Genomic DNA, 16235 nt, shown 5'->3' on the forward strand with positions numbered 1-16235 from the left:
AGATTCATGCTAGCCTTATTTGTTATAGTTTACAGTGATAATATTAGCAAGAACAAGTAAGTACACACAGCAAAATAAATGTGCTTAAACAATACTTTAAGATCTAGTCATATATGGTATGAACATAAAATGTGTCAAGACTTAAATGCAACTCACAGCAGCAGTAAGAGTATTTATTCCTAATAAACCTCAACTATTTCCAAACAGATTGTGAGGTGCTTTACAAGAACATCTACACACATGCTTCAAGAATAGGTGAAATAAAGAAAGGAGTCAGAGGCCACAATGGCCATTTTGGAGAAAATAAGAAAGGACTGTTCAAGAACCTAGAGAGCAAATATTAGGGAGGAAAAAAGTAGAACAAAAAAATCATATAAGGACTAACTTCAGTGAGGTAGGAACAAAGAAGCTACAAGCAAACTGATCAATCCAGGAAGATATCTTGAAAAATATACCTTATTCAAAAACATTTGAATAATAAAAAAATATGCTACATACATTGGAGGATTTTGGAGAAAGGTCGTTGAAATGAAAAGGTGAAAGGGGATAGAAAGTACACTGTAAACACTTAATAATTAATATCCTTAGGTAATATTTTCTTAATAAAGTAAAAACCCTAAGAAGAGATGACATAAGTATTACGCAGAAATGAGATTTTAAGGATCTCAGGACAACTGACATCTACACACCATCTCATAAAACCCTCAAAGGAACCCAAAAACCTTCCCTAGCATGCTAACTTTTGGCATTTTACTTCTCTTACGATGTAGGATACAGTTCTAGATTTTCAACTTCTGTTTTGTCAGTATTAAACAGCAGGCTTCTGAAATATATGATCTAGAATATTCTTTAATCCAGCCAGTTATTACTATCAATATTTCCCAGTAAAGGAAAGGGAAAATGGCTTGTGGAAACTGTCTATATGATATACATGAACCACATGGGAAGTTTGCTCTGCGAACGGAAATTCAGGTACTGAGTGAGTACAAGGTTGAAAGAGACAACATATAAGATCTCTTCCAGCTTCTTTTTTACAAGGAATTTTGGGGAAAAAAATATTTTCCACAGAAAAAAATACTAAAAGGATTTTAGTGTCATCTGAAATGATCAAAGCCTAATAAAACAGACTTAGCGGTTAAAGCAGCAGGGGTGGGGTGCAGGATGCAAAGAGGTAAATCAAGAAAAAGACTAAGGAAGAAGATCGGAGAACATGAAAGGTCTTGGACCTGCGCATTTCAAGCTGTGCCAAATAGTGTTCAATCGGCTTTGAAAGACAAATCCCATAATAGACAATCATTCTCCTCCATCTATTTCCTTTTTATCAGCATGGTAACATTAATAGTTCTTTCACAACCTTACAGAAAAGTGTTTAACTTTAGCCTTGCAAAAAAATAAGTAATCCATAGGTAATAAACATAAAAGAGAGATGAAAATAATTAACATGGTATAAAATAGTAAGAGAACAATACTGCAAATCAAAACTATAGTGAGTTAGAATTTAAATATCTATTTCGGGCATGGATTGGTAAAGTGCTTATCATGCAGCAATAAGCAATGGGGTAGAATCACACTCATTAAAAGAAATGCCCCAAATGATTTGAAAACACAAACTCTCAGCAAAAATGCCACTTCTTCCACCCAAATTTTCCCAAATGGTCAAGAAGAGATAACTATTTTCCCTCTGGGCTGCTGTAAAGCCTATTTCAAAACTAAAATAACACCCTTAGAGAATTACAGAGATTGTTAACATTTCTTTCTCAGCTAAACTGGGAGTCCCTCAAAGTCAAGACCATGTTTTAAGTACCATTAAATCTCCAGTCCCCAGCACATTACCTGTCATACACTAAGTACACGAAGGTATAGACTGCATATTTTACTATGTATAGTTCTGACTACAGAGTAGGCAATATTCATCCTTTCCTCCAAGAAACACTTCTTGGGCCCCTATTTCATGCCTGCCATAGCTCTAGGTACTGGAGACACAGCAGTGAGCAATGTGCCTGCCTGAATTCTGGTCAGGGGCCAGACAGATGACCGGTAATGAAAAGTGCTAATAAAAAAATAAAAATAAAAAAAGAGTGTGAGGCAGTGTGAGGGGCGCAGGAATGAAGAAAGGGTTTACCACGGATAGTTAATAAGGCCTTGCTGAAGAAGGGTTCTGAAAGCCCTGCTGAAAGATCTGAAAGACTTGAGGGTAAACAGCAAAGCAACTGTTTCCAGAGTTGAAAATTCCTGGCTCTGGAAATGGAAAGTATAAATGTCCAAAAGCAGGGGGGTGCCCGACATGTCTGTGGAAAAGCAAGAAGGCAAGCCTAGTTGGCCTAGAGTGGACAAGAAGAATGACAGAAAATTAAGGTTGTGGGTATGCAGGAACCATAAGTGAGGAGGCTTGTAGGCTGAGGACTTTACATTTTATTCTGAATATGATAAAGAAACCACTGAAGGGTTCTGAAGAATGATGTGGCACTATCTTATTCTGTGGGGAAAAGACTGTAGGAAGGTAAGAATGGGAGCAAGGGGGCGGGCTACTGCACCAGCCCAAGCAGGAGAAAATAGAGACAAGAAGATAGACGAGAAAAGTAGCGATTGAAGGGGTGAGGAGTGATCAATTCAGAAAACATTTCTTAAATATTGCTGATGCAGTGCCTGGACAGCTTAGTTGGTTAAGCACCCAACTCTTAATTTTGGCTCAGATTATGATGTCAAAGTCATGGGATCAGACCCTGTATCCGCTTAGCATGGAGTCTGCTTGCCCCACTTCCCTTGCTCTTCCTCCTTGCTCTCTTTCTCTCTCTCCATCTAAAATGAATAAATAAAACCTTTAAAAATAAATAAATAGAACTGACAGAATTTAATGATGGATAGGATGTAAAGGATGAGAGAATGGTAAAGGGGAGAACATAAAGGAACCACATAAAATTTTTTAAGTATAAAGTTAACATTGCTTTTGTCATCAAGATAAGCACCCATCCTTTTAGAAGAAATAAATCATAGGAGCTACTTACTAGGCTGAACCACACAAAAAGACATAATTTAGCACCTTCTATACAAGTTCCCAGGTCAGGAGGGGAAAGAACAGGAAATGGAGCTTCAGCAACACAAGTCTGCCCAGGCTTTGCGGCTTTAAATCACAGTACCACTCTAAATTGATTCCCATCCAAGTCTGATATTGGCTAACAGTGCTTCAGATCTCAATCCCAGATGAAAAATAGGAAACTGAAGAACTTTTTCTCCTCGCCAAATAAGCCCATGGAATGATGACATAAGGTTACACGTGTAAATAGTGTTCTAACTTGACTGTAAGTGATGTTAGAAAAACCTAAGCAACTTCTCATTTCTTGAGTAATAAGTAATACCACAGCTTCAGTATTTAAAAAAAAGAGAGAGAGAGAGGTACTAAATCTAGGGTACTAAATACAAATGTAAATCAACCAGAAATGAAAGGAATCATACAGCTACAAAAAACACTTTGTATCAGGTGAAAGAGATACAAACAAGACCACACAAAGGGAAATCAACATAGAATGCCAGTAGAAAATTACTGTTCCTGGGTTGGGTGGACAACAAGGTACAAAGGCAGTGATGAATAAGCAAAAGAAAATGATAACTGGAAAAAGTTTGCATCTATATAAAATAAAAATGTAGAGAAAGTATCTTTGGGACATTCCTGCATAGATTAGATACATGAACCACGGACAAGGGCATGGGAATACATGATTCCAGTGACAGAAACTCTCATATCAAATTATAGTCTCTAACTCTTTTACTATATGTAAAAAGATCTTTTCCACAGAGGGAGGTGAGAGGGAAGGAGGAAGAATTGTAATCCTAAATACGAAGAATGAAAGAAACTCCAACAAAAAGGCATAAAAATGACAGCTTTAGTGTTAAAGATAACAGATGTCTTATTACATAGTACTCAGTGTGTCATATTTTATTTTTCAACTGTAGAAAGCAACACTGTTTCAAATTTAAATTTCCAAATAGCAATAGTTAGATGATTATATTCTTTTTCAGTTGCAATGCTTGTGCCAAGTACACTTTCAGGGAGCCCTAATAGTTGAGATATATATATGTTATCATCATTTTCCAAGATAGTTTAGCGACTTTAATGAAGGATGCCTGCTGGGTCACAATTGATGGTTCAACACTGACGACTAGTGGCCAAAAATATGTAGTAATTCCCTATTTCTAAGTACTCTCCTAAGACTTTTATCTAAATTTGAAACATGTAGTATAAATTATGAAACATATTAAAAGAATTTTCAAACATTCCAAAAATTACAAAGGAAAAACCTGTATCTCTTACGTCTTTTCTGTCTCCAAATCAAACTCAATCAGCCTTTGATATTGACCCATAATGGGAACAGCACCATAAGGTGTTAGTTCATTCACATCCTCACAGTTGAAGTAACACTTTCCAAAATCCATAATTAATATTTTAAAGAGATTTTACTTTCAGAATTCATGTATCTGAGCAGTTCTAGTCTAATTTTTTTTTTCTAACTTCATCTGTTAGGCACTAAGAAATCAGAAATTTAGCTGTCCTAAATTCCCAAAATAATGTGAAAAACAGTATAGTACCATATCAAAATACTCTTTCTAAAAAGTTAAAATTTAATTTTGGTTGCCTTAATTCTTAAAGACTGCTTGTAGGATTTCAGTTAAATCATTTAATTTTTTTTTTAAGATTTTTATTTATTTGACAGACAGATCACAAGTAGGCAGAGAGCAGGCAGAGAGAGAGAGAGGAGGAGGAGGCAGGCTCCCTGCTGAGCAGAGAGCCCGATGTGAGTCTCGATCCCAGGACCCTGGGATCATGACCTGAGCCGAAGGCAGAGGCTTTAACCACTGAGCCACCCAGGCGCCCCTCAGTTAAATCATTTAAACTGCTACCTATTCAACTTCAAAGAGGTTAAAATTTGTTAACATTCACTTTCTTTGCAGGAATAAGAGCAGTAGGATAATACATCACAGACAAATCTTTGAGAGAGAAAAAAAGTTTGTTTTTTTAACCAAGAGTGTAACAACACTCAACCAAATGGTCACTTACATGTGAAAACAATGGGAATTTCTTCAACAACTATTAACAGACTGTCTGCAGTGGGATAAACACTGAATTACATGCCCCAGAAAACAGGTGAGATGGACAAAGTTCCTGCCAACAGCATTCCCATTTTGGTGGGAAAGACATACAATAACATAAACAAATATACAGTTACAGGTGGTATTAAGTGCTATGAAAAGATAAAGTAATATGATATGATAGAAAACAATGGGACAGAAAAGAGCTATTTTTTTTTTTTTTTAGTTGTTTTTATTTATTTTGGTGGGGAGGGGCAGAGGGAGAAAATTTCAAACAGACTCCCTACTGAGCACAGAACTCCTCTCAGGGCTTGATCTCAGGACTTTGAGATCATGACCTGGGCCAAAATCAAGAGTCTAGTTTTTTTTTAGTTTGGCTCAACCAAATGAGCCACCCAGGCATTCCAGAAAAGAGCTATTTTAGAAAAGGGAGGGGCAGGGCAGTTCTCTCTGAAGAGGTGGCAACAATTAAACCCAAAGGATGAGAAAGATGTAAGTTTGCTGAGGGTCTGAAGAAAAGTGTTCATGTGAGACATGAGAGGAAATCACTGTGCTTAGAGCACAGATTTCTTAGAACAATTTGTAGTTATAGATGCAATTTTTAAATTTGAGAATAACCATTTAAAAAATGGAAATATAATCAAAGCCAGAAGTATAAAAATGAATATATAACACATTTCAATCCAGTAGAAAACAAAAAAGGGGGGGGGACAACAAAAAAAGAAAAGATGTTAAAAAAACAAATAAAAGTATAAAAACATTTCTAAATGCATCAATTATTTTACGGAAAAGTGACTAACCCAGCCATTAAAAAAGTCATAATGTATCAAATGATATTTTTAAAGTCCAGCTGTAAAGTGTTTATAAGAAAAAGAAAATAAGTTACAAAGTAAGGATTAAAATATAGCAGAAAAATCATATCCCAAGACAGTAACTCAAAAGAATGCTAATATCAAGAGGAACATTACAGATTAAAAAATAATTGTCCAAGAAGTAATTAATTCATATCCATGAAACAGCCACAAAACAAAGCTAAAAATAAAAAAAACTAGGAAAAAAAAAATCACGGAGAGAAATGAACAATCCTTATTATACTGAGAGGCTCTAGACGGACATATTTAATAGAACACAAAAGAACAGAACAACAAAATTTACTAACTTAACTAAATTATAGGAGTGTGCATATATGTGTGTCATACGCTAAACTGAAAATGTGTTAAATTTTTGTACTCATAAAATCTACCCAAAAAACTGATCATGGCACCAGGTGTCAAAATGGAAGTTTCAACAAATTTCAAAGGAATTAAAAATTAATAATAAAAAGAGATAAGTAAGAATACACACATTTGGATTTTTCAAAAGGCATTCCTAAGTAAGTCTTAAGTTACAGAGAAAGTCATAAAAGAAACTATAAAAGATTTAGAAATAAACCACCATAAAAGAATAGCATATCAAAATATACGGTAATTTAGTGATAAATTCACAGTAATTTTTAAAAGCAGAAAAATCAGCTAATGTTTCAACTTGTAAATCTAAAAACTGAAACAGAGTAATCCTAAAAACAAAAAAGGAAGAAAAAATAGAGTTAAAAACAGAAGTTGATGGACTAATAAAGCTAGTCAAAATGAAAACGAATAATCACATGTCTAGCAAACTAATAAAGAAAAAGGAATAGCTAATATTTAAGCAAGAAAGTATATAGCTTCAAAGCAAGATTTAAAAATAATAAATCAGGGCTAAGATTGCTTTTAAAATGAACTTCAAAATACAGGCAAAATGGATAACGAAAAATCATCAATTATCAAACTGACTTAAAAAATAAAAAGCTATACAAACCAAAACAAACAAACAAACAAAAAAGAAGAAAAACTGAAAACCTCAGCCACTAAAAGGATAACAGGTACAAATGGTTTTATAGGTGAGTTTTAATAAACAATCAAGAAACAGACAGTACCTCTCTTAAACAGAGCTAGAAAAGAGAAAAAGAATCTACCTAATTCATTTTATGGGGTTAATGTAACCTTGCTTCCAAAACCAAAAAGAGCAGTAGAAAGAAACCTATAAGCCCTCAATCATTAATAGAAATATAAAAGTCCTAAGAAAACACTAGCAAATTAACTCAGCAATGTATAAAAAATAATACATTATAACCAAATAAATGCTGGGAGGGGTCAATATCGATTAATAAAGTCAACCATATTTCAATATCAAAAAAGAAATATAGCAAGCACCAAGAGTATTTGATAAATTCTACAACACATTATAATTTTTTTAAAAGAAACAAACACAACTCTTCAAAATCTAGGAATAGAAGGCAATGTTTGTTCTTAATCTGGTAGAGAACAGCATTGAAAAAACCAGAAGCAAACACATGCAACAAGATTAACACTTTAGAAGCATCCCTATAAAAACAGGAATAAAGCAAGAATTCTTGCTCTTTATTTCTAGTCGACATTGCACTTAAGTTTCTAGCCAATGCAATAAAGCAACGACAAAGAATTATAAAGTTAGAGACTAAATTGCCTTTCATTTCATATATGATTATCTACACAGTATATAGTACATGATAGTAATACATGAAAGCTGCTAACAAATTATAAAATAAGATCACTAAGCAAAATTGTTGCATACAAGAGCCATGCATAAAACAAATTACACTCCTATATACTATAACTAACCAATCAGAGATGTAATAAAAGAAAATATTCCATTCACAATAGAAAGATACTTAGGAATAAGTCCAACAAAAGATGAATAAGACCTTTATATATAATTATAAAACATTATTGAAGAACACTAGAAAACACCTCTCTTCAAATTAATCTATGTAGTGAATATAATTACAATCAAAATGCCAGCAGGATTTTTCAAGGAACATGACAAGAGATTTTCATTATCATTTACCAAAGTATAATGAAAGCTATAATAATGGAGATAAAATCATATCAATTCAGGGGTAGACAAACAGATCAATAGAAAAGCATATAGAACCAGAGAGAGACCATGGGAAACTAAATATATGACAGAAGTGGCATTTAAATCAGAGGGGAAAGACAAATTATTCAAAAATGATGCTGAGGCAACTCATTAGTCACATAAAAAATAACAGAGTCCTTCCTCGTGCCACTAAAAAAGTAAAATTCCTGAGGGAAAGCACAGTAATCTAATATTTTCAAATGAGCAAATGATAAACAAGCTATCTGCACAGGCACAAATGCAAACTGCCAAAAAAAAATGTGAAAAGATATTCAAATTCACTAATAGAGAAATGCAAATAAACATAAAAATGAGTTAACACTTGATACCCATGAGCCTGGCAAAAATTAAAGAGAATGTAGGGAAAAGTGCCATTTTCAACCATTTTACTAACAGAAATGTAAAAGGTTAGAACCTTTTGGAAAAAATAATCTGGTAGCCTCTATTATAATAAAAATTCATCTCTGATAATAAAAGATTAAGTTAGAACCACATCAGCTAGTTCAAGGAATTTCCAGAAAGTACTGGTGAGAGGAAAAAGCAAAAAGCAGAATTGTGTGTGTGTGTGTATGTGTGTGTGTGTGTGTGTGTGTGTAAAATGTGATCTCATTTTATTAAAATGAAACATACCAAAAAAGTCCTATATATGCAAAGACAAATATGGTCCATATACATCTGTCTAGGATAATTAAGAGTAACGATTAAGGAAAATATAAAGGGATCAATCTACCAGGCTGTTCACACTGGTTCCTTCTTCTTAGGGAATGGGGTTAATGGTTGATGATCAGAGAATACATAAGAGATGGGGAGCGGGGGTGCGGGAGGAGGTGGGGGGAATAAGCCAAGCAAATAAAACAAAAGCTGCATTAAAAAGAGAATGTATGAGCATTTATAATATGATCACATTTAGTTATACATTTAAATTATGTATGAATAAATACTTTTCATATTAAATTACCTAATAAAAATGTTCAAAGAATTATGTAAGAAATAAAACTAAAACAGTGGATCAAAACAATGTATGAATATGGTCACTACTTAATGCATTTGACAAATATTTATTAAGTACATACTATGTGAAATGTTAAAAATGCAAAACGTTCAAAAAGAATACAATTAAATATCAAGAAATTAATTCGTAATAACCTGGGAAAAAAAAAACTCATGTTAAATAGATCACTAGAGGGGCGCCTGGGTGGCTCGGTGGGTTAAAGCCTCTGCCTTCAGCTCAGTTCATGGTCTCAGGGTCCTGGGATCGATGATCACATCAGGCTCTCTGCTCAGCGGGGAGCCTGCTTCCCCTCTCTCTCTGCCTGCCTCTCTGCCTACTTGTGATCTCTGTCTGTCAAATAAATAAATAAAATCTTTAAAAAAAAAAAAATACATCACTAGAAAAAGAACAATGAGGAGAAAAAAAAGCCATCATTGCAAAAGGAGGAAACTAGTCAATGGCATTAGAGTTTATTAAAAGAATAAAAACCAGGACTTAAATTAAGGCTCAGACTTAACCTACACATAGAGCTCCACCCCATAAAGAATAAACAATAGAGGAAGAGTTCTAGAATTTTCCCTAGCTACACACAGTTTCCTACAGAATAGCACATGTGTAGTTGTCCTATTGTGATACTCTACTTTCATGCCGCTGGTAGTCTGAGTGTCCTTGCATGTCCCCCCAACTGTGTTACTCAGTGCTTACTACATCCCACCTGGTCACCCAAGCCTCAAAAGGACCACATTCTAGAGCTCATGTCCCAAAGGACTAGGAAAATAAGGTGCATTTTCTGGGCCTCCCTCATGCTTTCCACAGAGCTTGTACTTGAAACTCCCATTGAATTGTATAGTGTAATGGTCTTTCTCAAAGCCCAGGGGGGCTATTGGGCTGGTCAATGTCAGAGTGATTTAAGAGGCATTTATTTAAAAGGCATTGAGTAACATCAGCGGGGAAGGGGATACTTGTCTGTGAAAATATCGGGGCATTGACTATGGAAACAGAAGGGTAAAGTGCCAAGCAAAAGTTATACAATTCAGCCTTGGGAAGATAAGTGAAGTCCAAAATCAACCAGCCTCAGAAAGGTCTCCTGGTCAATCCAAGCCAAGCAGGGGAGTCTCTAAAGGAAGGGGTTAATGAGGACACCTTAGAACATATGCCTGACTAGATTCTCCTCTGAATTGACACAGAGGTCTCAAGAGAAATGCTAAAGCTATTAAGAGGACATTAGGAATACATTCTTGGCTTCCTTAGAAGCTTCTCCCTTAATGAGTTCAAACTAAATACATTTATAAACTGTACCCAAGGTTTTTCTTAGGTGAAGTATCCATATTACTCAGCATCTCTGGAGCCACAATGACATTTCTGGGAAGGAACAAATAGCATTTCTTCATTAGGCTTTCACAATTGGTACAGATGCCAAAAGATGAAGAAAAATATCGGGAAAAAAATCTATCGTTTTCTGTACAAGGCTTTAACATTATCGATGAGGCTCACATAATCTGGTTTCTCATAGATATACAGACTGAAAACCACTGAGCTGAGCGCCCATCTTACACCTACCAATCCCCTACTAATCTTCACCATCTTCAATTAAGATTCCATTCTTCAACTTCCCCATAGACTTCTCCATGAAGTACCTACAACCTTGAGGCACCTGATTCACCCTAAATCACTGGAAAGCATGGCATATTACTGGTGGGAGTAAGTGGGAGAACTAGCACTTTAATATTCTATGAAATGTTCTGAAAGGCATATACAAATATGCATTCAGCATTTATCTCGTGTACTTCATTTTAAGTCATTCAAATGAAGACAAAGATAAAATATTCAATTTAGTCTGAAGGCCAGTTGAAGATCCTTACCAAGTTAAGAAAATCTGACATTCATGTGACATCAGTAGCACATGACTAGTTAGTGGAGACTCAAGGAAGCAGATTACAGAGTGTCCACAGCCTTCCTGCTTAGACCAAGAGAGGAAAAAACACACATCAACTCATTAAAGAGTGAACAATTCCTTAAGACCACTAAATAGGAAGAGGAGAGTGGCTGTTCCTCAACCAATTTCCAATGATTAATACTGTATTTTTCATTAAATGGGAACAGATAAAGCTCCAAGGACCTAAGGACCTCATTAGATCACTAAAAGGAAGCAAGTTTTAGCCAAAAGTACACACAGCCTCCCCATAATACGACATTATACCTAGAAATCGCTGATATCCTGGAATTTTTAATGAATACTTCTAATCACTTAATAATTTTTAAATGTCCTAATTTTCACTAACATTGAATTATATATATCTTTAAGGAAGGCAGAAGAGCACAGTGGCTGAAAGTCCAGATCTCCTTACTCATCTATAAATTCATTTTCTCACCATAGCCAGAAACAAAATATATCAGTTACTATTATCATACAGTATAAGTATTTGGAAAAGTATTTTTTAATATTGAAAAGAAAGCAAAGTGTCTCCTCTCCTTAAACATGACCTTTCCAGATCAGCCTAAGCCACTTAACTTGGGAGAAGGAAAACATATCAGTCTATATTAATCCTTTTTAGCTTCCACTGCACTGTTTAATCCAAAAACCACCTTTTAAAAGCATATGGGTCACCACTTATATTAAAGTGACAAAATATGAAATTAAACATTTCTTATCAATAGTGATCCTCTACTGTATTGTCAGAGATGGAATTCTAAATCACAGCTCAAGCTTTTAGTCAAACTGACAATTACAATGCAAATTTCAGGCTCTGGTTTCTCAAGAACAAGGATGGGAAGCAATCTTCCTCTCCCTCTTTGTAATTTTATGCATTCTGCAAAGAAAGAAGAAAATAAGTATGGAAAATTTCTCTAATTTTCTCTTGCAAAAAAGAACAATTGTCTATTCTTATGCTCACCAGATGCAATTTACTTTGAGAACAAATGTATAAAAATCAAGGTTTAAAAAAGAAGGCTACCCACATGCTGTATCTAATTATTCAACAAAGTATCCTCTTCAAAGTAATTACCTACTAACAAGGGTATGCCTCCTTTTGTGAAATAGAGGAAAAAGGAATTTTAGAAAACAAAAGCAGATTTTCTATTGCTTACATTATAATTTCAGGGTTGCCATTTTTGCACCTAGTTTTCAATTGGTAGTATCTCCTAAAAATTAAAATTTTTTTTTAATCCTCCAATTTATAAGGGTCAATGATCTTCAAGCACATATACGTGCATTTATAGAACACCACTTTTAGAGAAAATCACTTTGTAAAAGAAAAAGAAATCCTTTTTATAATCTTTCATTTTGTCTCGATTTTTTATACTTTATGTATAGATCTAAGACACATTTAAAGGAAATTCAACAAATCAATTTTCTATAATGATAGTAATAAAACATAACCAACATAATACAATGAAATTTACAAATCTACACCATTAATTAATTAAAGGAAAATGGAAAGCCTTTCCTCACAGTATGAATCCAATTAATAAATGCAGAAAAAGTGATAGAATGTGTTAAAAAAAAGAAACACCATTTAGCATCACTTATAGTAATAACTGTTTCATGAAAGAATATTAATAAATGTTAAAATCTATGGGTGAAAATACGATAATAAGCTATTTTCAAGTTTCAAAGAATCTCCACATAAAATAAAAACTTAAAAAGGCATACTATTAAGATTTACAGTGGAGAAATTTGGCAGACAACACTTTAACCAAGTGTTCAGTTTTCACCAGTAATGGGACATTTATATGCCTTCTAATAAGATATCCTGGGAAGAATGCAACACCAATTCTCTGTGTTTCCTGCCAAAAGTCCATCACCTGAATCTGAATTTAGTCATGAGACAGCATCAACAAACCAAAATGCAAGACTTCTACAAAGTGACTGGCCAGTACTCTGCAAAGTTGTCAAGGTCATAAATGACAAAGAAAAACTGAAAAAAACTGTTCCAGATCAAAGGAGACTAAAGAGACACAATGGTCAAATGCAGTATGTGACCCTGTATTATAGCCTGGACCAGAAAAGGATGTTAGTGGTTAAATGTGAAAAAAAAACTATAGATTATATCATAGTATTAATCCAGCATTAAATTCCTATGATTATGGAAGAGAATGTGCACACAATATTATTTAGGTGTAGAAGTATTTACATCACGTCTGCAACTAGCTCAAAAAATTATGTATATGTAATATATAACTTATACATTATTATTATTATAACATACATATAAAATGTGAATATTGGAGCGATCTAGGTAAAGGGTATACAGAAATCCTTTGTTCTAATTTTTCAACTTCCTCCTAAGTCTGAAATTTCAAAATAAAAAAGATACCTAAAAGGTAAGCGATCTCAGTTTTGGAATGGTATGACCATAGTCTAGTCCAGGGGTTGGCAAACTTCCTATAAGAGGGCCAGAAAGTCAATATTTTGGGCTTTGTGGGTTAGATGGTCTCTTTTAACAACTCCTCAGTGCTGCCACAGTGTCAAAAGACCACCCACAAACAGTAAATGAACAAATGGCTGTGTTCCAATAAAACTTTATTTACAAAAACTAGGCAATGGGCCACATTTGGCCCGGTGGCCATAGTTTGCTGACCCCTGGGGTCTAGTTCACGCCAAGGAAAACTGATCAGAATAATCATACTTTCAGTTAACATTTTTGAGCACATGCCAGATATTAAGTGCTTTATAATACTGTACTAAGTGCTTTACAAGCATTAACTCATTTAACCTCACACCAACATGATTAGGTAAATACTATTACTATTTCCATTTTCCACAGAGGAAATGGCCTAGAAAAGCGAAGGAATTTGCCCAAGGTCACCACAGCCAGCAAGCAGTAGACTTTGGGTTTGAACTAGATAGGGCTATCTTCACACACTGAACTAGATAACGTACATGCTATACTTCTCAGATGCACTGAAATATACATGCAATGACCAAGGAACTCTAACAATTTTAACAATGGCTAAATAAGTATCCAAACTATCCGAACTCAAGATTTACATTCTGAGAAAGTATTTTTCACAAACCTCCTGTAGCTGCAAAGAAATAACTCCCAGCTGATCCTGACGTTTTTCCACCAGCTCTCTTTCTGTGCGCATCTCTCTTTCTATTTCCTGAAGCCGTCGTTCCACCCGATCTGAAACCTTAACATGAAGAGACAGAAACAGTGACATTACAGAGCTGTTAGGCAAAAAGAGAATATACTGAAGAGATATTTTATGCCAGATACACTACCACCTAAGCATTTAAAAATGGCTTGTTTATAGCGTCCTTTTTAATGCTATTATAAAACAGATCACCAAAAAAAAAAAAAAATGGACTGAAAGTTACAAAAGAAAACAATCATTAGCCTCTAAATAATCCAAATCTGGATCCCAATAAAGGACTTAAATCTTTCAAAGTATAATAATTCAATAGAACAGAATTAAAATATACTAGAAAAGAGTGCCCTCTGGTGAAGTAGAAGGGAAATACCAAGTTTGCCAACAACAGCATTTTTTATTCTATTAATGATAAACTGTTCTAGTTAGTTCTTTTTCATTTAAATTTTCTATAAACATGACCTGCCTAGAAAAGTTTTGATGTCTATGAGCAGCAAATAATTAAATGTGTTTTTCATTAGCTTGTCAATCTTTTCTACTGTGATCTACAGAAAATAAACCAGCCGTAAAAGATCAAAAACTAAAGTCAAACAGAAAAATGTTTAATTGGGACTCTCTAAAATAAACATAAAAGAATATTTTCTCTGATGCAAGATTTTCCTTGCTAAAAGTTGTACAAATTCAATACATTTCATGCATATCATCATACAGTCCCCTAAATAAAATTTACCTATTTGATGATGTGCATATTTCACGCAGGAAGCTATGGGAGGATAAAAGACATTTGGGTTCATTTAAGAGAAGCAATAAACATAGCCCTGTAATAAGAAATATTTTGCTAACAATTCTATACAGCCAGAAGGGTCCTGGTCACAAGGAGTCTTACTGGGGCAACAGAAATGTTCTAAACTGGACCACGGTGATGATTACACAACTCAGTACATTTGCTAAAAAGCACTGAATTGTGCACATAAAGCAGGTTAAACTTTATGATAAATTATACACCAAATCAATTTTTTAAATGATACTGGTAAATATAAGTTTAGTTAATAAAACCTGAGCAAAAATATTCTATCAAAAAAATTAGCACCTAATATTTACTAAGAATGAAAATTCTTGGTTTTCTACCTTTTTTTGCTTAAAAACAATTAAGATATTTACTCTGATAGTGTTTTACTAAAAACTCAAAATACCATTCAGCATCAAGCTTCTGATTTATCATAGTAATCAACTTTAATACCCCAATAAATAATTTACTACTGCATCTGAAATAAATGTAGTACCTGCTGTAAAAGTAAATAATATTGGAGAAATACTAAAAAATAAAAGGCTGTTAATTTATGCAATTTTTACAAAATGGAAATACCTTTATAGTTCACTCTGAATATAAAAATTAATTAATAGCGAATGGAGAGGGTGGTTGGGTTATAAACATTGGGGAGGGTATGTGATATGGTGAGTGCTGTGATGTGTGTAAGCTGACGATACACAGACCTATACCCTGGGGGCAAGTAACACTTCATATGTTAATAAAAATAATTAATTTTAAAAAGTAATTAATAGCAAAACTTATCAGAAAAAAAAAATACAGGATCATCTCAAACTCATTAGGGTGGCTGCTATCAAAAACAAAATCAAAAAAACAGGAAATAACAAGTGTTGGAAGAGAAAGTGGAACCCTGATATACTGTTAGTTTAGTAGGAATATAAAATTGTACAGATCATATGGAAAACAATATGTTGATTCTTTTAAAAAGATTGAAAATAGAATTACCAGCAATTCCATTTATAGGCATATACCCAAAAGAATTGAAAGAGGGTCTTGAAGAGATATTTGTAGACGCATGTTTATAGCAGCATTATTCACAATAGCCAAAAGATGGAAGCAACCCAAGTGTCCGCTGACAGATAAATGGATCAACCAAATGTGGTTACACATACAATGGAGTATTATCCAGTCTTAAAAAGGAACAAACTTCTTATCCATTCTACAAAATGGATAAACTTTGGAGACACTATGCTAAGTGAAATAAGCCAATCACAAATGGACAAATATACTGTATCATTCCACTTAAATGAGATACCTGGAGTA

The 16235-nt window shown here is 34.1% G+C and overlaps 1 protein-coding gene across 9 annotated transcripts in view; it reads right to left on the minus strand.

The window, feature by feature from the left end:
* CEP128 (centrosomal protein 128) overlaps positions 1–16235 on the minus strand; it is a 391529-nt gene that overhangs the window by 322945 nt on the left and 52349 nt on the right. For all 9 annotated transcript variants that reach the window (XM_032878540.1, XM_032878542.1, XM_032878539.1 and 6 more), the window contains one exon: positions 14069–14185. In XM_032878540.1, the coding sequence (XP_032734431.1) occupies positions 14069–14185 (117 nt within the window). The remainder of the gene's footprint in view (positions 1–14068; positions 14186–16235) is intronic.

This window comes from Lontra canadensis, unplaced genomic scaffold, assembly GCF_010015895.1.
Source record: "Lontra canadensis isolate GAN:19392208 unplaced genomic scaffold, GSC_riverotter_1.0 scaffold64, whole genome shotgun sequence".
NCBI classification, from domain to species: domain Eukaryota; kingdom Metazoa; phylum Chordata; class Mammalia; order Carnivora; family Mustelidae; genus Lontra; species Lontra canadensis.